Source organism: Polypterus senegalus, chromosome 10 (assembly GCF_016835505.1).
Source record: "Polypterus senegalus isolate Bchr_013 chromosome 10, ASM1683550v1, whole genome shotgun sequence".
Lineage (NCBI taxonomy): Eukaryota > Metazoa > Chordata > Cladistia > Polypteriformes > Polypteridae > Polypterus > Polypterus senegalus.
In genome coordinates this window covers 181,185,314-181,207,620 of record NC_053163.1, presented here as the reverse complement: position 1 = coordinate 181,207,620, position 22,307 = coordinate 181,185,314, and the positions used below count along the sequence as shown (strand labels likewise).

The window sequence follows — 22,307 nt, the reverse complement described above, 5'->3', positions numbered from 1 at the left end:
GCTTCATTCTGCTGTCGTCTTCGGATATTATGTACAATTCCAATTATTTGTGAAACTGAAATAACAGTAAGCTGGCAAATTTCAAAAAACTGTCTGAATAATCTCTCAATTTCTTTGTTTCTTTGTTTAGTGGAGGGGGTGTAACGTGGAAAACAAAAGGTAGATAATTTGCGACATACACAAAATTATGCATGGAAACGGCTCAAGGGCAGATTTTTTCGCGATACAACAAAACTTATGCGACAGTTCGTTTTGGGTGGGATGACGTCATCACGCACACCATTTTATCGATAAAAAGCCAGTTGGATGGAAACAGCCCTGGACGGGCCTCCAGTCCATAATAGGGTTCGCTCCCTCACACACGCTCGCTCAATTGAGACAGCTTTGAGCGACAAGACTTTGATCTTCGTTAAAAAGGCAAAACCAGGAAATTATTTATTATTATTTTTTATTTTTTATACTATTTATTTTCGTAAAAGTAAAGTCATGCACGGGTAGGTTGTGCGAAGTGCACACCAGGCGTGCCTGCGCCAGAATTTGAACCCAGGAGTAATACTGCCATACAAACCACACAGTCTGCCGTCCTGTGCCGACTACTCACTATAATAAACTGGCCACTGGCGCCATAGCCATCATGCTTTGTACCGCTTGTCTGGACCCCATCGTCATTTCACTGCCAAAAAAATAAATAAATAAGTAATACATAAATTGATGCGATGTTAATTGGCGTCACCAAACAGCTCCGGGGCCGAGTTATTTTCGTTTCGGGCTTGTGAATATTTACCAGGATCCTTTACTTTGAGTTCTAATTTGGTCCAGTGGGCGGCACGGTGGCGCAGTGGGTAGCGCTGCTGCCTCGCAGTTAGGAGACCCGGGTTCGCTTGTTTGCATGTTCTCCCCGTGTCTGCATGGGTTTCCTCCGGGTACTCCGGTTTCCTCCAACAGTCCAAAGACATGCAGGTTAGTTGCATTGGTGATTCTAAATTGTCCCTAGTGTGTGTGTGTGTGTGTGCACGCCCTGCGGTGGGCTGGCGCCCTGCCCGGGCTTTGTTTTGCTGACTTGCGCCCTGTGTTGGCAGGGACTGGTGCCAGCATGTTCCCCGTGACCCGGTAGTTACGCTATAGCGGGTTGGATAATGGATGGATGGTCCAGTGTGACAGTTATGTATGACTGGTCGGGGGCCCAGGAGTATAGGGGCCTACGGTGTTTCTGACGCCTATGTGTCTGTTTTGCCATCGAAACTGGGGCCCCAGCGCACTAGTTTGCACGGGGCCCTGGGTAAGAAGTTTTAGAAGATGGACGGCTGAAGTGATTAGCTGGTACCACAGGACTCCCACATCTTCGTTTAATGTCGGTTGGTTGGCCAAATAATAGCGTATCACCGCCGTCAGCTGACTGCAGTGTGAGGCTCTGGTACGGACAGGTCTAATTGGTTTTTAATACCACGCCCCTTATTCGCACCCACGTGTCACAATCAAGCGCGTAATTGCGCTGTTCATCATTTATACATCATGTGAAAGACGCGGCGGACTGAACCGATTTGTTTACCAGTGGATTGAACTGAGCATCGGCAGCGTATCAAAAAAAGGTTTGTTTGCTGTTCTCTCCCTCTTTTTTTTTTTATAATAAATAAGTAAAATAAAAAGCGGAAAATCCGGTACAGCACGACCCTTTTGTCAAGAAGGCTTTGACACTTAACCCAAGTGTCTGCAAGTGAGTTAAACATTCAGTCGGTGATACGCCTTGGTCTGACCTGCGGGGTTTTAGGTTGGTGGCTAACTTGACTTGGTGGTCACCATAAGTAACCTGATTCAACGTCTATGCCTAAACGTATACAAAATCTTGCATTTTGTGAGATCTGGGTCTTTTAATTATTGACCTTGGTCGGGATGGTTTAATATGTTCTACTTGTTAAGGCAGCGACGTGAAACTCGGGTCCTGGAAGGATGCGTGTTTTACGTTCAAGCTGCTTTCTTAATTGGTGACCAATAGTCGTTGTTTACAGGCCATAGTATCTTAGCCTTTAAGAGTCACAACCCTTAAATCATAAACGAAAATAACCAAAAGTGACGGTGTGACTCGGGTTCTGCTTAGGTCATCTGGAGGACAGAACGGTGTTTTTGGGAAAGGTCAGTGTGCAGAATAGGAGTACCAAGATGAAGATAAAACTATATCACAAACTGCAAGTATAAGCCTAATATAACATTGGTTGGTGTGTCGCCTTTTATTGCTTTTGGACTCTACTAGAAAATGCAAGTAGACCCAGCTAACTGGTCAACTCGTTTTGTTGCTGTTTAAAGAGAAATTGGGGAGTGGGGTGAGGGTGAAGGGTTGTGTGTCTTACAAAGCAGGGCAAAATGAAGAGAAGTGTGTGCCATTAGGGGCACTAATTGATTACTAGTTAAGCAAATGGCTGGCAGTTACCTGCGGGTACGGTTGTTATCGATGACAGGCGTTTGACACCTCGGGGCTAAAGAACAGCCATTAAGGGTCCATTCAGACGTGGACGTTGTAAATTTCCAACGTCTCTGTAGCGTTCCAGTCTTTCCAATGTTTTTTGCAAGTGTTTTTTTTTTTTTTTTGAGCGGGGTTTCAAGCAACGTGTTGCAGGGAAATTGGCATTTCCATTTTTGTGTTGCGAGATGTTTTGTTTTTAGAATGTCTTCTATGACGTTGGTGCCTTTTAGTCCTGGCGATCACAGTACTAAGGAGCGAGTGTCGGGTTCACGATGTACGGCAGCGAAGGGAGTCGAGCGGACAATTCTGGACTTCATATGAAGCAGGAAGCACCTTGAGAAATACCACGATTCGACACTGGTGTCGATAACTATGTTTGGAGGGTGGGGGCAATCCTTTATCTTTCACCCAGAAAAGCCCACTGCCATCGGTGCAAAATCCCGCAAACGCGCGGTCCGGTTGTCCAATTGCGGCAGGAGGACGGAATTAATGTGCATAGCGGTAACGCGGATCACTTGCGGGGCTCAATCGCACAGACAATTTTATTTTTAAGTGGTCTTTGCGCAATCCAACAACATACAGGAGCGTATTAGGTCCACGGTGAAGAAAAAAACTGTCGACATGTTGACTTTATTCTCGCCGTTTATGACGAGAATGTCGACGGTTCCACTTTATTCTCGTAGTTTTTGTCAGAATGTCGAAAACTAAACCATCTTAAAATGAGTTTTAATTTACTAGATTTTCTCAAACCCCGTCATAAATTAATGTAGCACATTAAATGCTTTGTGTTAAGTGTTCCCTGACCCCGTTAATCGCTACGCTTCTTAAACTGACTTCCTCCGCACTGAGGAGACTCCGGCAGCGATCGCCACACAGAATACATTCACTTCCTAATTTTCCTTCTCTATGAACATTTAGAATGCTAAGAAATACTTTATCATTTTCATGATATGCATTAAAGCAGGTATTAAACATGCACGGTAGTGAGGCGGTAGTGCTGCTCCCTCGCAGTAAGGGGTCGTCAGGTGCAAGTTCAATTTATGGCAGGTCTGACGAGGCTTCAAAAAACGATGTATGAATGAGTATCGCACAGGTTTAACTTAAATATTGTATAAATGTTGGGTTCGTGACTTGGTGGTCGGAGACACGAACGCAGAATTCAATGAATGTTCTTCTGAGCGGGCTTTCCTTATTGTATGCGTGCTGTGTCTACCTGACGTACCAAACCCCCAGTTCCTATCCATCCATTTTCTTACTCCACATAACCAATCGCCACATGATAAACGTCTTTGTGAAATTTAAAACTAACTACAAACTTTAGGTCAAGGGGTGTTCAGAACTTAAAACATGTTCGTTATACATGTTTAAATATGTCATCCATTCAGGGTTGCGCCCATCCCAGCAAGCATTGTGTGCGAGGCAGGAGCAAATCCTGAACCGCCAGCACATCGCAGTGCGAATACGAGCAGCACATATACACTAGCAGGGGCAATGTAGCATAACGAAACCCCACATCCTAAATGACTTTGAAAGGAAACTGAAGCACGCCGAGTAAACCCACCAGAAAAACATGCAAATTCAAGGCAGGGAACACCCGGGACCACTTGCTGCGTGGCAGCAGTGCAACCTCCACGCCACCGTGCCCCCCATGTTTAACGCACGCTTTAGTGCACTTCATCACGAAAATTATATCGAGTATGTATCTTAGCATTATAAATGTTCAGGGAGCAGGAATATCATGAAATTAATTTGTGCGTGGCGAGCGCTGCCTGCGCCTCCTCGTTCACACGGGCGTTAAGTTTTTGGATAAACGAACTTGCTTTGAACGTCCTAGACGTTTATGTTGCATTTTGTGGTGGCGATCGATTCTACACCGGCGTTCGTTTCTCTGTCTAACGTCAGCCTGCAGCCCAAATTGTAGTTTGTGTGTTAACCTGTGGAGGCAGTGTCGGGAACTGGATATGAAAGCCCTTGTCGTTTTATTTGAGGTGCCTCCTTTCAATATGGACCATTTTGCTATGTTAGATATTAATCTTCTTGTTTTAAAAATACTCGTAATACGGCGACGTAGGGAGAGAAAAATCGCCGCCGCTACTGGGTTCATCCTCTGACTGCACAACGTCGGGTTAAAGGAAGTTTTTTTTGTGCTTTATGAAGAAATGCGAAAATTCCTGCGCAAGTTTTTTTAATTACTGTCGGATGTCGGTTTCCACTTTTGATTGTCTGCTGCAGCTGGTGCAATGCCACATTGCACGCCGATCAACCAATATGCGACTTGGTGTTAGCCCCGAAGAGAGACTACTTGTCACTTTGAGGTAAGGAAACAGTAGTTGAGTGTGTGCTTAGACCGGTGTTATGCACTGAAATGCGCCACCACCCCGAAGCGTAAAATAAATGCCCAGAAAACGATCTAGAAGCGGTTTCCTTGCGTGCGTTAGGTTTTGAACGCCAAGAAAAAGCTGCATGCAACGTTTTTTTGATGTCGTTTAAACGCGCAGCGGACAAACGCCGTCACCAAAGCCGATGTGAACCTCATTGACTCCTACGTGTAGAAAACACTCGGCGCTTGATCCGCGCTCACCGGACGCTACGAACGCAAAAAAAACGCTCGATTTTAACGCCCATGTGAACAAGGCCTTAGTGCGGAGGAAGTCCGTTTAAGAGGCACGTAGTGATTAACATGGCTCGGGGAACACAACACAAAGCATTTAATGTGCTGCATAACTTATGACGGGGTTTGAGAAAATCTAGTAAATGGAACACTCATTTTAAGATGAAGTTTAGTTAACGATGTTTTACTTTAATGACAAAATATAATAGTCAACATGTCGACTTTAATCTCGACGCTTATGACTAGATTAAAGTGGAAATGTCTAATGGTTTTATTTTCGTTATTCGTATTTTCCCTAATACGCTTCTGTACAGAAACGTCGTTTTAACTTGATTTGGTAAAGAGATTTTGGATCCATTTGATTTGGTGGCGCGGCCAATGTCACCCAGGAGCTATGATTGGGGATGGAAAAAGTGGATTTGTATAATTTTACTTCATGAAGGACTAAACATATGTTTGTAACTGAAGAGTATTACTGACACTTAGTGCAAAGCCAAGTTGAACACCATGCCGACCGGTCCAGAAATGCACACACTAACACTCAGCCCATGCAGCCACTGTCAGTTTAACAGTGTAGTGAGAAGTCGAGCAAAAGCGTGAAACTGTCAAATAGCAAAGCCTGAAATGGTAACACCGAAGCGCTGAAATGAAACATATAGACCATTTATTACATTGTTAACCCATATCAATATTTTCGGGGTGGAGATGATAACCACGGCACTATAAAGGAGATAATGCCATCAGAAAGGAAATCTTATTTTACTGTACCTTCCGTTGTACTGCACCAAGCCCCAGGAGCATAGGGGCTGACGATGTTTCTGATGCCTGTGTCCGTTTGCCTTTCATAACAGGGGCCCCAGCGCGCTACTTTTCCCGGGGACCAGAGGCGGACTGGCCATCAGGGCATTTGAGCAATGCTCGGTGGGTCACGGACTCTGGTCATGGGCTGTCCGTTTCATTAAATACATTTAATGTACTGGTTACTGTTTGACATCAAAATTTTATTTTTTCTAAACTACTAGTTATCTGTCCGGTACTGTGATTTATATAGTCCTATATAATATACCGCATTACGTCATCAAGTTTTAGTTAGCATACAGCGTTGGAGTGAAAAATTTGGTCAAAATTGTTTTTAGCCAATTTGTTTCGATACCACTACATTTCGGTTAGCATATACGCTATTGCAATTTTACCTCGTCTAGTATTTAAATTCTTCGGTACTAATTAGTTTAGATTATGCATTGTATTCTCTGGTCGTCGGCATGAGCGATTAATTAGTGGGTTTGAGCTGCGATTATTATGATACATTTTATAAAGCACAGGATAGGAATTTTCCATATTAGGACGGAACACTTCTAGTTTATCGTTAGCTTAATAGATACTTTATTAATCCCAAGGGGAAATTCACATAATCCAGCAGCAGTATACTGATGCAAAGAAACAATATTAAATAGTAATAAAAATGGAAAAAAATTTAAAATAAAATTGTTAGCATTTACTCCCCCGGGTGGAATTGAAGAGTCACATAGTGTGGGGGAGGAACGATCTCCTCAGTCTGTCAGTGGAGCAGGACAGTGACAAAAGTCTGTCGCTGAAGCTACTCCTCTGCCTGGAGATGATCCTGTTAAGTGGATGCAGTCTACATGATTGACAGGAGTTTGCTTAATGCCCGTCGCTCTGCCACAGATGTTAAACTGTCCAACTTTACTCCTACAATAGAGCCTGCCTTCTTAACAAGTTTGTCCAGGCGTGAGGCGTCTCATCTTTATGCTGCCACCCCAGCACACCACCGCGTAGAAGAGGGCGCTCGCCACAACCGTCTGGTAGAACATCTGCAGCATCTTACTGCAGATGTTGAAGGATGCCAACCTTCTCAGAAAGTATAGTCTGCTCTGACCTTTCTTACATAGAGCATCAGTATTGGCAGTCCAGTGGAACATTTCAACCATGCGAGGTTTTCATTAAAACCTCGGTTATAATTTATTCCATTGTAAATGAGCAGCTACTACGGTACTGGCATTTGGACGTGACCTTGACATTTGACGTGTACTCTAATAACGTGTAAGCCATGTTTTTTTAATTTATTTTTCATTAAATTTCATTTCAAAGCATGTCGTCAATTTACGTTGTCTAAACGGCAGTGTACAGATTAAGTTTGGCAACAGTTGAGATGGAGTTCATATCATAGGCTCATAGCAAGCAGCGAGCCGCATACCCATCACAAATTTGAAGAAAATTACAATGAATAACGGGCCGAGTGGGTCAACCTCATCCTTGAAGGGTACCCGGGCCGGTTTTGAGACCCAGTCCGCTCCTCATGGGCCTACGATACTGTTCTGACGGCCCTATTTATATTTACACGTTCAGCCAGCGTGTATCTTCTAGTTGAGTTCATACAGCCTGCGTCAGTGTGCACTGTGTGGAGGTCTGAACGCTGCACAATGGCGTCTCTCTCTCGTGTTCGTTCGTTTGCTGGGCTCTCGACAGGAATAAGTTGTGTGGTGCTTCACCTCAGTAATACCTTAAATCCGCATTCACTCAAGTTTTATTTTTTTGTTTTGCCTCTTCGGGGGGTTGGTGGCAGAAAAAAAAAACCTCCCACTGTTCCACTCCATCTGAACTGGTGTGGTGCTGAGGTATCACGTGTTGCATGGCCGCACTCGTGCCCTAATCTGGGGTCCTGAGTTGGTTTGTCGTGTGGTGGGTGCGGCAATGCATTGTATCAGTGCGTGCTCACCTGCCCAAACCCCCGGTTGTTTCATGGTTTGTAGTAAAGCGGTCAATCGGGAACCTGGGCAGATTTACAATGATGAGGAGATCGTGAATATTCAAAATTGTATAATTCAATAGTTACTCAGACAGTGACTGAAAGTGTGTGCGTAGTTAGGTTGATTTTAAGATTTGGCTCTTCTGTGTGGGTTTTTTTTTTAATATAAATTCTTTTTTTTACCTTTCAAGCATAATTTTGGTATGGAATTCTAAGCAGGTTTTTTTTTTTTGCACAAGACCTTGGCCTAAGTGTTTGTGGGTAGCCTTTAACTCTGTCCTTTCCTCCTGGCACGGCTCCCATGTGGATCTACTCTGGGCTTGCCCTTCTCTGATGGTAGGCTTATGCACTTTGATGTTGACAGTTGGTAAGAGCTACCTGTAGGTCCCATAATTTAAATTCTGGGGTTCTTAAGAGACTTCTATTGGCATTTTTCATTCTATCCTTGAGCTGAACTTCCTGGGAGAGCCTGGCTTGGATAAGTTGGAAGTTGGTTACCTTCTTGATCATTTCAGACATTGGAATGCTGACTTCAAAATGTTTTTGAGGTCTCTTTTTAAATTCCTTCTCAGACTTGCAGGTCCCTTTTTGAAAGCCTTAGGGCTTTATGCCTAAGCAAGGTGATAAAACACTTCTACAAATGAAATGTCTAAGGTTCAGAGAAGAGAAGATGAGTTCTGACAGGATCTGCTCTTTTTCTGGTCTGGTGCACCCGATTTGAATTTTGGGTATTGAGAGTAGTGATAGATGGAAGGATCTACTTACTTTTTCCATTGCTGAAAATTGCATTTGCTTCTTTGTAAATGTGGATGCATATCCGCAGCTACTTTTTCAAACAACTTTGCCACTGATCAGAGCTGTAGAGTTGTTTGAAAAAGTGGCTGCGAATCTGCACCTGACTTTATACTCGTAAAACAAGGGTCAAATACTCAGTTCAAAATATTAGTTGGAGCTGCTTTGGGCATCCCATGTCAAAGTACCTAAACGAATACAGCCGTTGCAGTTTACCGTATATCAAACTGGCTCATTCGCCCTGTGATCGTCTTCTGATACACCATATAGATCTGCAATCTGTCGTACTTTTAAACCGCATAACAGAAGGTGTTCTATTGACTCGGCTGGAATGTCAAGATGGACGTCCAGAGCATTGAACTGCGTCACCTGAACCTGGAGTTTAGTCGAGTCCGTTCCACCTGTTCTTCGATAATTTCAAAAATAGTTTCTTCTATCGGAGTCTAAAAGGGCCGCCAACATTGTAATTTATTCCGATAAATCTTCAGTTCTCTCTCTCTCTCTCTCTCTCTCTCTCTCTCTCTCTCTCTCTCTCTCTCTCTCTCTCTGAAATACGTAATATCTTCAGCAGAATCCATTTCATCGGCAGTAGTAAGCATTTTTCTAATTATTGTGCTATCGATTCACCAATCAGTAACTAGAGGGCGTGTTAGAGCCCACCCTCAACTTTGACGAGTGAAAGTGACAGTTTTATTTCAAGTCGTATTTCATGACGGTTTGCAGGAATGTTACGGACAAAATAAAATAAGCAACAAAAAACATTTCATGACACTTTATTTATGCTCACATTTCACAGTACTTTTATTTACGCATTTATTTAATTTTGTCCGAAATATTCCTCTATATGCATGTATCACGGGACTTGCTTCCAAAGGTTGTAAGTATGACGTCTCTCTCTCTCTCTCTCTCCCTCCAGATCACGTCTCGTCACAAGATTTTTTTTATAATCATTAAATCAATGTGTTGGATATTGAACATAGCATTAGATGACTTGACATTTTTGAACTATGCAACATAATTAACAGGAGTCGGGTGTCGGCCTTGCGTTCCTCGCGGGACTATCTGGGTTAGGTAACCACCTTTTTGGGCGGAGTGCTCCTTTTAAGAGAATTCAAGCTGGCTGTCAAAGCCTCTTCTGAGGAGTCCATACATTAACATACAGTGGGTGTTAATCCACTTGAAGTAGCTAATAAGGTCTTTATTTTAAAATGAGAACGCGCCAATCTCCGATTTTTCTCCTTTCGTCCACACGACCCTGGCGTTTTTTTCCCCCCCTCTGAAAACTGGTCTGGAAATGCTCTTCAGCGCTGGAGACTTCTTAAAAATGCTGGTGCTGTCTTTCATAGTGAATGGTGGAATACTTTTACAAATTTTTCTAAACGCTGGCTCCACCATACCTTGATTGGTTTGTACTTATTAACTGTCTCTTCCCTGATTGGATCCTGCACATTACATCTAATTTCCTGATTGGTCACCTCATCGATGAACTGGCTGTTCCAACATGTATATAGCAGGCATAGAGTTGTTTTGCATGGCACCGGTTGCGTTGCTTATCTGTTTGCATCTAAATTTGTGTTTTTGTATGATTTTTGAATGTTGCATACGTATGCAAAAGGCAAACTTACTGGTTACCACAGTTTTTTGTGATGAAATCCTATTGCCGGCAGTGTGAACGTAATGAGGAATTAAAAGCCTTGTGAAAATTAGATTGTAACTAACTTGGTCGACGGCCTCATCCATGTTTAGTAGATCAGATTTAAGTGAACGTTTTCTGCAGCAAAACTTACGGCAGTCCACAAATTGGATGGACGTTTACTGCATCCAACGTGTATTCTTACGAGCTCGGCTGCATTCAAGCAAAGGCGCAGATGCACGCGAGTACATTTTTTTCGCTGAGGAGTTTTACAAATGTTTGGTACAGGATATGCTCCGATTGTGTTTATTTAAAGAGAATTGATTATAAGCAGAGCTGATTTCTTTTCTTTAATGGTCACTTTAATACTGAGACTACTGTTGCCAGTCCTGAAGACTGTTCCTGTCATTTGTGACCAGTGCCTTAATTCCACATGGACATCTTTTTTTTTTTTAGTTTCTTTTTATGATCTCTGTGTGTGTGTGTGGATACTTTTGAAAGCCAATAAAGTACAAGAAAACTTAGATTTTTCACAGGGCACTTTTTTTTTTTTTTTTTGCTACACTCCCTTCAAGAAGTTTCCTTTTTTTTTTTTTTTTTTATTTTTCCATGCCCAGTGTTGGCGACTGCCAATGTCTTGTTTTCAGGTGGACAAACGTACTTCTGTAAATGACAACCTCTAGTGGGAATGTAGATTTTTAATTTAAGATCCATTTTTAAATAGAGAACCAGTAGTGTAGATGTCTCCTAATTTGAGGTGCAATTGCCTGGGAGTCGTACCTTGTCTTTGGTTTAGGAATTATCGTGATTTCCCACCCCAATAGGATCTGGATTTTTAAACTTTCAGTCCTGTGTTATCTTAACCCAATTTTGCTAAAATGTCTTTGGAAAGGATGGCGTACCTGTCAAAGAGGTCTACATTAAAGGTTAGATTGCAAACTTTTAATCCCAAGAGGATGTTTAGTTGCATGTAGCAGCAGGAATTAGAAAACCGAAACTTGCAGGACAAACTGCAAAATGTGTTTTGTACAGAAATAGCAAAATGAACTTGAAGGGCATAAGCATGTGGACTGGGGTGTCGAAAGGAAGCCCTGAAATGCCTGGTCGCAGTGAGCAAAAGACCCTGCAAGGCACTTCTTGGCACACTGGTGGAATGAGCGCCTCCTGGAGGGGATCTTTCATGCTGGCCTCTAGTTTTGGCTCCATCCTCATTATCACAATGGTTTCCAGTGTGGCCAGGCCTGGCCCTGTGATGGAGGAGGCTTTCCTGATTAGTTTGTTCAGGTAATGTGTGTATTTTGAACTCCAGTTGCTTCCCAGGAGACCTTTTGGTATAGAACATCACACTGGATACTATGGCCTGGTTAAAAGCAACAGTTTGCTGTATAAATTAAGACCAGAGTTCCCTTAGGAAGTACTCTGATCTGGTCCTTGTACAGCACCACTGTGTTGTCCCACCAGTCCAGTATGCTGTTGGTGGTGGTATCTGTTGTCCATATAGCTCTGCAACATCTCCACATCCTCCCTGAATGGTGACTGGTCTTGAACTGTTTGAGAACCACTTGGAGCTCCAAATTGGCAAAGATTCTCCTCCAGACTCCTGTATAACCTATGATGAAAACCCAGTGTCCACCAGCCACATGCATGGATGTCTGTCTGTCATCCTTTTCACCATGACTTGCCTAAATGAGGGCATGGGGGCTGCAAGTATAAGCCTGTCTGTATCCGAGCATCATGGCACTCCTCATTGCTGCACCAAAGCTATAATCCTCCCCTGTGAACTCGTGATTGCTTGGTAGCAATGGGGTGACAAAGATTTGTGCGCTCCTGATTGTGCCACCATTCACACCACATCACTCTCCATGGCTGCCTCACTTGCCACAACTGCATTGAAGCAAAGGTGGGAGGGAAAGCCCCCGTAATCTCCCAAAGGTGCCTCAGTTTGCACTGCGTCACTCTTATTTGCACGTTGGATACTTGTGCATAAAGGTTACAGTTCCTGTTCTGTGGTGGGACCACAAGTGACCAAGGGCCTACGTCCTACAGGAACTCTCTTGTCCAAGAAAACAAAGTTCCAAAGGGTTGGGGGGTAAAGTGCCTAGCGAGAGGGAAAGCAATGTACCTCTACACTAACTGGCCAATTTTCGGTAAGACAAAGGTGATACTTGCAGACTTATAAGCAAGGAAGCTGCACTTTGATTCAAGACATTAAAGCAATATTAATTCTCAGAGCCAATAAATTGACAAATGTACAAAGTTACTGTGTAAATGCCTGATCTACTGTCCTCTTCAGTCCTCCCACCGTCCATCTCTGCTTTGCTTTTTTCCTCTTGTAAATCCATCCTACTTTGAGCACCTACTGAGAGAGCCACATCTGTCCACATGAAACTCTCTGCTGCTCCTCTTCAAGCAAACTTCTCAAGAGTTCTGGTTTTCTTCTGTCTAAAATGGATCACTTGCAGAGTTTGGAAACTTCAAAATCCAAAGGATAGGGGAGTCTGTAAACTTGCCCACCTTTTAAGCAGAGCTATTCTGTGTGACTTCAACTACAAATTTGGTTTACTGTGTCAATTTTACCTTTGACTGCTTCAGCTTGTATATTTTGTAGACTTTCCCCTTCAGGTGTAATCTCGCTAGCCATTCGCTCTGAACCCGTTTATCCACATGTAACCCCACAAAGTTGAGTTTGACTGGTGTGATCGCTCCGTACCGTACCCTGGCCTGCTTAGTAGAGGTGGGCCCAAGCACGGTTCAGGAGCATTCAGCTACAGTGATCGCTAAACGTGACTGAGCACGGAAAACAGATGTGACGTTCATGATGCGACAAGTCGGGTTGCGCAGTTCTCATTTCATTCAGTAGCAAAGAAAAGCTGCAAACTCTCGCTTAACATTGTCACCGTAAAATAATAAAAAAATCTCATACGTGTGCAGCATGATGAGCGGCAAAATGCTGCACTGCACACTCCAATCTGTACGAGGGTGTACAGCGGGGATTCCCAACGTGGGGCACACTTTGTTTTTGTTTTAAGGGGGGAATTTGAGAATTTGGGTACTTTTAAAAACGTAAATTCACTGTTTTTTTTTTTATTTTTTTAATATATAGAGACATTTATATAAACATAGAAGGGATGGTAAAGAACCCTTTAATTTTATGATTTTACAGCAGGCTTGGGTTTTTCTACTTAAATGGTTTACCATTTAAAAGATTACAAAATTTTACAACATATAATCAAAATTACAGAAAAAACTCATTAAAGTTTTATATTCATGAATGTCTCATCTGTTTTCAAAACTATTTTCATATTACTTAATATATTTTTAACAATTTCTTAGTGATTTCTTTGTCAGTAGATTAATACTTTATTAATCCCAAGGGGAAATTCCCATAATCCAGCAGCAGTATACTGATACAAAAAACAATATTAAAGAGTAATAAAAATGCATGTAAAAACAGACAATAACTTTGAGTAATGTTAGCATTTACTCCCCTGGGTAGAATTGAAGAGTCGCATAGTGTGGTGGAGGAATGATCTCCTCAGTCTGTCACTGAAGCTACTCCTCTGCCTGGAGATGATCCTGTTCAGTGGATGCAGTGGATTCTTCATGATTGACAGGAGTTTGCTTAATGCCCGTCGTTCTGCCACAGATGTTAAACTGTCCAACTTTACTTCTACAATAGAGCCTGCCTTCTTAACAAGTTTGTCCAGGCGTGAGGCGTCTTTCATCTTTATGCTGCCACCCCAGCACACCACTGCGTAGAAGAGGGCACTCGCCACAACCGTCTGGTAGAACATCTGCAGCATCTTACTGCAGATGTTGAAGGATGCCAACCTTCTCAGAAAGTATAGTCGGCTCTGACCTTTCTTACACAGTATTGGCAGTCCAGTCCAATTTGTCATCCTGCTGCACTCCCAGGTATTTGTAGGTCTGTACCCTCTGCACAGTCACCTCTGATGATCACGGGGCCCATGAGGGGCCTGGGCTTACTAAAATCCACCATCAGTTCCTTGGTCTTGCTGGTGTTAAGGTGTAAGTGGTTTGAGTCGCACCATTTAACAAAGTCCTTGATTAACTTTCTGTACTCCTCCTCCTGCCCACTCCTGATGCAGCCCACGATAGCAGTGTCATCAGCGAACTTTTGCACGTGGCAGGACTCAGAGTTGTATTGGAAGTCTGATGTATGTTGGCTGAACAGGACCGGGGAAAGTCCAGTCCCCTGCGGTGCTCCTGTATTTCTGACCACAATGTCAGACCTGCAGTTCCCAAGACACACACATTGAGGTCTGTCTGTAAGATAGTCCACAAGGTGTGAATCTACTCCCATCTCAGTCAGCTTGTCCCTAAGGAGCAGAGTTTGGATGGTGTTGGAGGCGCTAGAGAAGGCTAAAAACATAATTCTTACAGCACCACTGCCTCTGTCCAAGTGGGAGAGGACGTGATACTTTTGGGACTGGGGTGATACAAGATGTTTTCCAAAGCCTTGGGAATCTCTCCTGTTCCAGGCTCAGGTTGAAAATGCGCTGTAGAGGACTCCCCAGTTCCAGCACACAGGCCTTTAGCAGTCGTGGCGATACACCATCTGGACCTGCTGCTTTGCTGGCACGAAGTCTCCTCCGCTCTCTGCTCACCTGTGCTGCTGTAATTGTGGGTGGGGATGTCTCACCTATGCTGGCATCAACAGAAGGATGGTTGGAGGGTACAGTAGTCCGAGGTGAGAGTGGGTTAGGGTGGTCAAACCTATTAAAGAAGTTGTTCGTTTTGGTTTGCTCTCTCCACGTCTCTCTCGATGGTGGCACCCCGCTTCGAGCTGCAGCCAGTGATAATCTTCATCCCATCCCACTCTTCCTTCATGCTGTTCTGCAATTTCTGCACCAGCTTTCTCCTGTACTGCTCCTTCTCTGCCCTGAGATGGATTTGGAGTTCCTTCTGCACTCACTTGAGCTCATGCTGATCACCGCCTTTTTAAAAGCCCTTTTCTTCTGGTTCAAAAGGCCTTTGATGTCACTTGTAATCCATGGCTTGTTAGCATAGCAGCGTACTGTTCTTACTGGAACTACAATGTCCATACAGAAGTTGATGTAATCAGTTGTGCATTCAACAGCCTCCTCAATATTCTCACTATGTGACCCCAGCAGGATATCCCAGTCTGTAGTTCCAGTCTCTCAGAGCCTGCTCTGCCTCAGGGTTAGGACCACTTCCTGAATGAGTGTGTAGTTGTAGGTAGCACCTCACTCTTGGTTTGTAGTGAGGCTGAAGTAGAACCAGGTTATGATCTTTCCCAAGCACAGGCAGCGCGGTGGCGCTGTATGCGTCTTTAACGTTTGCATACAGTAGGTCGATAGTCCTGTTTCCCCGGGTGTTACAATCCACATACTGGGAGAAGGCAGGTAATGTTTTGTCCAGCGTCACTTGGTTAAAGTCTCCAGCGATTAGCACTAGTGCCTCAGGGTGCTGCGTTTAACTTGGCAACTGCGGAATGGATGATGTCACTCGCCATCTCCGCGTTCGCTTGAGGGGGGATGTAAACAATAACAATCACGTGTCCAAACTCTCTGGGCAAGTAATAAGGATGCACAGTTACGGCCAACAGTTCGATGTCCCTGCAGCAAGTGGAGACTTTAACGTTTACATGTCCAGAGTTGCACCACTTTGTATTGACATAGAGAGCGAGTCCTCCTCCTTTCTTCTTCCCGCAGGTATTTGCGTCTCTGTCCACTCTAACTGTGCTAAACCCGGGTAGCTCCACGTTAGCATCTGGGATGGTGGTAGTTAGCCACGTTTCACTAAAACACAGCAAGCTGCATTCTCTGTAGGTTGTGATATTTTTCACCAGCACAGCAGTTCGTCGATCTTATTTGGTAGCGAGTTCACATTTCCCAGGATCACAGAAGGCCCAGACGGTTTAACGCCATTTTTCTCTCAAGCTGCTTGGCTTTTATCTTTACGTCGGCTCGGCTGCCCCGATTATCGTCGTCTTACCTCATCAGGTAAATAGGGAACCACACACATGGGCTTTTCTTCTCAGTGCCTTTTAAGTTGACTATTTGAATAGGTGAGTCTTTGCGTGTAAAAATCCATCTTTTGTTTCCATCTTCTTTGGAAGCTTGTTTAGACCAAATTAATGGCATTATGGGCTTCCTCCACATAAGTAGGAGTTTACTTTTTGCATAGGTAAGAATAAGGTATGTTACGGTGGGGGACATTATGATTTTAGAAAGGCCTAGTTGGGGCATGCCCAAAAAAAGTTGAACCACTGGTGGTGTAATCCCACGCGGACTCCAATAACTACAAAATCATTTTGACATGCATGCTGTCGCTCCATGTTTGGATCTTATTTTGGCTTTACACAGCCACATGGTCATTACAAAAGTGGGCCTGAGCCCAGAGCATTAAGTGCAGGTTAATAGGGATTGGGGGGTGAGAGAACGATTGGGCCTAGTGTGAATGCACCCTTACCCTGTACTGGGGATCGGAGCGGCTGTTGAATAAGTGAAGTGCATGAGCCGCACCACCTGTGACTGCTCCAGGCAGGTTCTCCAAGAAAGTACCAAAAACTGTCACATCTCTGGAAATTAAAGCAATTTATAAGCATATGGCTGAAATATCTGCAACTTATTATAAAGAATAAACCTGATCAACCTTCAGCTAAATGGTGCTTGAATTATTTTTGTGAATGGTGCGGCTCCTTTCCATGACAAAGCATTGGTTTAGAACTGGAACTGCAGTGTGGGTTGTCTTAATGTATGGGCACTGGCAAGGGGCCCACAACATTTTTGATGGGCTACATAAATTTGTTTTTGCTGTCAAAACGGGGGCTCCAGTGCACTACTTTTGTCTGGGGGCCTATGATGCTGTTAATATGCAGGCAGAAGATCGGAGCTGCTGGGCATACAAGGAGTGTGCTATGCTGCGGCATTCGTTCAGTTTGTGTGGTGCTGTAAACCATAAGGCCAGGTCTGGATTGCATGATGTGGAGTGGCATAACATATGACACTGAGCAGGGATTTGCTTATCGGTGTACTAAGAGCTTTGCTTCCGTGTATCTTTAAGACTGCGGTTTTAAAATCTAAATTGTCACTTTTGGTATTCCTGTTACAATAGATCAGCTCCTTTCCAAGTTTAGTAATTTTGATGAAACCTGTATGACATCAACCAAAAGTCAATTCATTTGTCTGTGGCATACAATGTACAGTAAGCAGCCATGTTGAAAGTTCATCCCGTTTTTAATCTGCAGGCCGGCTCTGGCTTTGTGCTGCCTAAAGTCCAAGCAGATTCCAAGTCTCATCATTCGGAGGTCTGCACTTGCAGATGAGGACTTGGGAGCTACTGTGTGACAATGGGGAAAGTCTGACTTGTTTGTTTGTTCGATTTTGTTTCTACTACAGGAAATATGTCCTCGGCTCGCAGCTCTCTCTCCTTGTCCAGTTTGTCCATGTCCTTCCTCAATCAAGGCTTTGCTCAGACCAAAGATCTGGAATGGTCAACTTCCTCAATCCTGGAATTCCAGCTAAACAGCAAGGGTAGTCAGGCATCCAGCTCAGACGTGGTTGCGGACTTACTGGACCTTACCCCTGCTGAGCGGTCTCTCACCCTGGGCTTTTCTCCGGCTCAGCTGTTGCCCCAGGTGGAAGTACTTTCCAGCCTGAAAGCTGAGGGTAACGTCCCCTTGGAAATCATCCCGGATAGCAAGTCCTCTACTCCAAGGCCAAATGGGTTTCCCCAAATGGCTTCCCTTGAAACCCCAGCAGATCTATCTTGCGTGGATCTCTCCGATCTGCCATCCACGGCCCAACCACTCTGGGAGGTCTCTGCAATCCGCCATGGAGGATCGCTGATGGAATCCAGCCCCTTAGACTTGCACAACATTGGGGAGGATGACTTCTGGAGCTCTGGGCCTAAATCCATCACTTTTGCTGAAGGCTTACTGTATTCTAGTAATGTGCAACCCCCAGGCAGTGGAGGGGGCCTGTTCATTCACTCCTTTGGCTCTGATCAGTTGCTGCTACCACTGCACAGGGAGAGTGGTCTTGGAAGCCGCATTCATCAATTCACATTTCCTGGAACAAACGTGGATCAGAGATTTCAAGGATCGGGCTTGTCACCAGCAGCTGAATGCAGTTCTGGGCCAGTGAACAGAAACTCTTGAATTCCATAAGGATTGGCTTGAACACCTGGTCTAAGGATTTGTAGATTTTTTTTTAAATGGCTAGGAGGTCTGGTGTCTCGCCATTGATTTAAGGAATGGCAATGAGGAGGTGCTCGACTATCCAAGTGTGGTATAAAATGTAAAATCAAATGTAATTATAAATAAAGTGTATTTTTATATATTCTTCCATGAGGTCTTCTCTCAACCTGGTTCAGTTACTTTCCTTGAATGGAAGGGCTTGTAACAAATGGGGGGGGAATATTTATCTTAATTAGTCCTCTACCCCACAGTAAAGAGACCAAGGTCTGCATCCTGGGTCCTCTCTCTACATGGAGTCTGCAGGTACTTCATGTCTGGGTGGGCTGCCTCCTACAATCCAAAGAGACCTGCAGATGAGGTGGGATTGGTGATGCTAAATTTGCCCATGATGGACTGCAGCAGTGTGTTATGGGATTGTTCCAGCTTTGTACCATGTTCTTGCTGGGATATGCTCCATGATCCTGCTCAGGATCAAGCGAGTTTAGAAAATTGGTATGCTATTGGAACAGCAAGGCCAATTTGACTTTGCTGTGCACTGAAGAAAGTTTGTGCGAGATCTCAAAAGATGAATAAGGAGAGAGCAGAGTTTTGGCACTTAAAGCCAGTGATTATCTCTGTTAAACAATGGAGCACATTCTTTGAGCATGGTGAAGGTGCTACATAAATTGATTTGGTTCACTTGAAATAACTGGGTGGGGTGATGCAAAGTATTGGAACATGACAAGCTGATGGCTTGGTGTCATACAAGTTGGTTTAAGCATTAAGTAGCCCTGGATATCTACCTTTTGCTTTATACTTTGATTTTCACCTGTGAAGAGACCAACATTAAGACTGCCAAGCTGATGGAGAGAAAAGCATGCCATGCTGAAGCTGAAAATCCATTAGCGGTATTTCAGAAACATCGAGCATAGTCGGCCCCAACCCCTGAATGTGGAACATCCTGAAAAAGCAGGAAACTGCTGGTGTAGTGAGGAATGGGCACTGAACTGGTCACCCACGGAAGAAAACCGACAAATGGTGAGAGCAGCAAAGGAAAACGCCAAAATGGTCCATTTACATCATTAACGCACTCCAAAGAGCAGGGGTGGAAATATCACAGTCTAGTGTATGAAGGAGACTTGGAGAACAATCTAGAGGCTATACTGCAACATGCAAACCACTCATTGGCAGTAAAAATCGGTCACCCAGACTGGAATCTGCAAAAAACTACTGAGATGAGTTACAACTGATCTGGAAAAAGTGTTATGGAGTGATGAGACAAAGATTCACCTCCACTAAAATGATGGAAAAGCCAAAATAGGGAGGAAGGAGGAGATCTGATCCTAAATGTACAAGCTCATCTGTGAAGGTTGTCATGGCTGTTTTCTGGAACCTGCTCCATCATTGTTGCTGATGTATCTAATCAATCATTTATTTATATAGCACATATTCATACAAAAAAATGTAGCCCAAAGTGCTTTACAAAATGAATAGAGAAATAGACACAATAAAAGATAAACATAAGTCAACATTAATTAACATAGAATAAGAGTAAGGTCCGATGGCCAGGGTGGACAGAAAAAACAAAAAAAACACTCCAAAGGCTGGAGAAAAAATAAAATCTGTAGGGGTTCCAGACCAAGAGACCGCCCAGTCCCCTCTGGGCAATCTACCTAACATAAGTCAAACAGTCCTCTTTGTATTTAGGGTTTTCATGGAAGGACCTGATGATGATGGTCACATAGACTTCTGGCTTTCAGTCCTTCAATGTTGGTGCATCAGGATGCTTTGAGTAGGTGGTGGTGGCGCAGGTAGTATGATGATGGTAGTAGGAAATCTACAGACATGTTCTCTACCAATTTACAGAGAATTTGTATCTAAACTAATCTGGGAAGGAACTTTTTTTATTATGCAGCAAGACGAGGCTCCAACACACTGGGACATCAGCATGGTGGGGGTGGAATGTAAGATTTTGGACTGGCCAAGTCAATTGGCAGATCTTAACCCACTTGAGCATTCATGTCACTTCCTGAAGGGGGGACAACCAAACCAAACCAAACCAGTTTAAACTGAAAGCCTGGAAAGGCATAACTAGTGGAGAAAAAAAACACAAGAGATCTGCTGGAGTCCATGGGTCGTAGGGATGGTGTGTTTATTGCAAGGAAAGGGATATGCAACCACAGAGGAATTTTTTTTTTTTTTTTACTTGAATTTTTTATTTTACTTTATTTGAAAACATTCTGTTCTAATACTTTTTTGCTCTTTTGGGGTGGTATGATACAAAATGTGCTGTGTTCTACATTTAACATCTTGAGCTGTAAATACCAGGGAATAAAATCAAACTCTGATTTGTATTCTCAAAAAAAAAAAAACAACCCTTCCCTGTTTCCCAGAAGCACACCACCAGCTCAATCACTGCACTTTACCAATTTCTCTTCCTCCACTCCTCCTGATTCTGGCTCTCCCAATAATGTCTGTTGGCTCCTTTTTATAAGGCATTCAGCAATGCTTGATACATTTCAGGCAGCACTTCCAGGTGTGGCAAAAGAGCTGCAGCACCCACAGAACCCAAAAGGGCTGCTCCAAACTCCAGCTCCCATGAGGCACTGCTGCAACCCAGAGGTGCTGCCATCTAGTGCTCTGTGGGAGGTAATGCGCTGGATAGGTTTCCCTCCCCTAGTCCTTCCAGTGTGGAGACATCCTGGATGTGCTATATATACTCAGCAAAAAAAGAAACGTCCTCTGACTTTCAACTGTTTTTACTTTCAGTAAACTTAATGTGTAAATATTTGTATGAACACTAAAAGAGTCAACACCATAAGACATAAACTAAAAATGTTTCACAATGTGTCCCTGAATGAAGGGAGGCTCAAAATCAAAAGTACCAGTCAGTATGTGGTGTGGCCACCAGCTGCTTGAAGTACTGCAGTGCATCTCCTCCTCATGGACTGGACCAGATTTGTCAGTTCTTGTTGTGAGATGTTACCCCACTCTTCCACCAAGGCACCTGCAAGTTTCTGGACATTTCTGGGGGGAATGGCCCTAGCCATCGATCCAAATTGATCCCGCTCCAGGGTACAGGCCTCGGTGTAACGCTCATTCCTTCGACGATAAACACGAATCCGTCCATCACCCCTGGTGAGACAAAACCGTGAAGAGCACTTTTTGCCACTCCTGTCTGGTCCAGCGAAGGTGGGTTTGTGCCCATAGGCGGTGTTGTTGCTGGTGATGTCTGTTAAGGACCTGCCTTACAACAGGCCTACAAGCCCTCAGTCCAGCCTCTCTCAGCCTATTGCGGACAGTCTGAGCACTGATGGAGGGATTGTGTGTTCCTGGTGTGACTCGGGCCGTTGTTGTGGCCATCCTGTACCTGTCACGCAGGTGTGATATTCGGATGTACCGATCCTGTGCAGGTGTTGTTACACGTGGTCTTCCACGGCGAGGATGATCAGCTGTCCTTCCTGTCTCCCTGTAGCGCTGTCTTAGGCATCTCACAGTGCGGACATGGCAATTTATTGCCCTAGCCACATCAGCAGTCCTCATGCCTCCCTGCAGCATGCCTAATGCACGCTCACGCAGATGAGCAGGGACCCTGGGCATCTTTCACAGTCGGTAGACAAGTCTCTTTAGTGTCCTGCGTTTTCAGAACTGTGACCTTAAATGCCTACTTTCTGTAAGCTGTTAAGGTCTTAACGACCATTCCACAGGTGCATGTTAATTAATTGATTATGGTTAATTGAACATGCATGGAAAACATTGTTTAAACCCTTGACAATGAAGATCTGTAAAGTTATTTGGATTTTTAAAACATTATTGTTGAAATACACAGTCCTGGAAAAAGGGACGTCTCTTTTTTTTGCTGAGTGTGTGTATATGTATATG

At 43.9% G+C, this 22,307-nt stretch overlaps 1 protein-coding gene across 1 annotated transcript; it reads left to right on the top strand.

Annotated features, from left to right (window-relative positions):
• Positions 1 to 1,520: 1,520 nt before the first annotated feature.
• On the top strand, positions 1,521 to 18,596 carry LOC120538395. Its single transcript, XM_039767910.1, has 2 exons — positions 1,521 to 1,589; positions 17,647 to 18,596. The coding sequence occupies exon 2, from the start codon at positions 17,652 to 17,654 to the stop codon at positions 18,405 to 18,407; it is 756 nt and encodes a 251-aa protein (XP_039623844.1). The 5' UTR covers positions 1,521 to 1,589; positions 17,647 to 17,651; the 3' UTR covers positions 18,408 to 18,596.
• Positions 18,597 to 22,307: the final 3,711 nt, after the last annotated feature.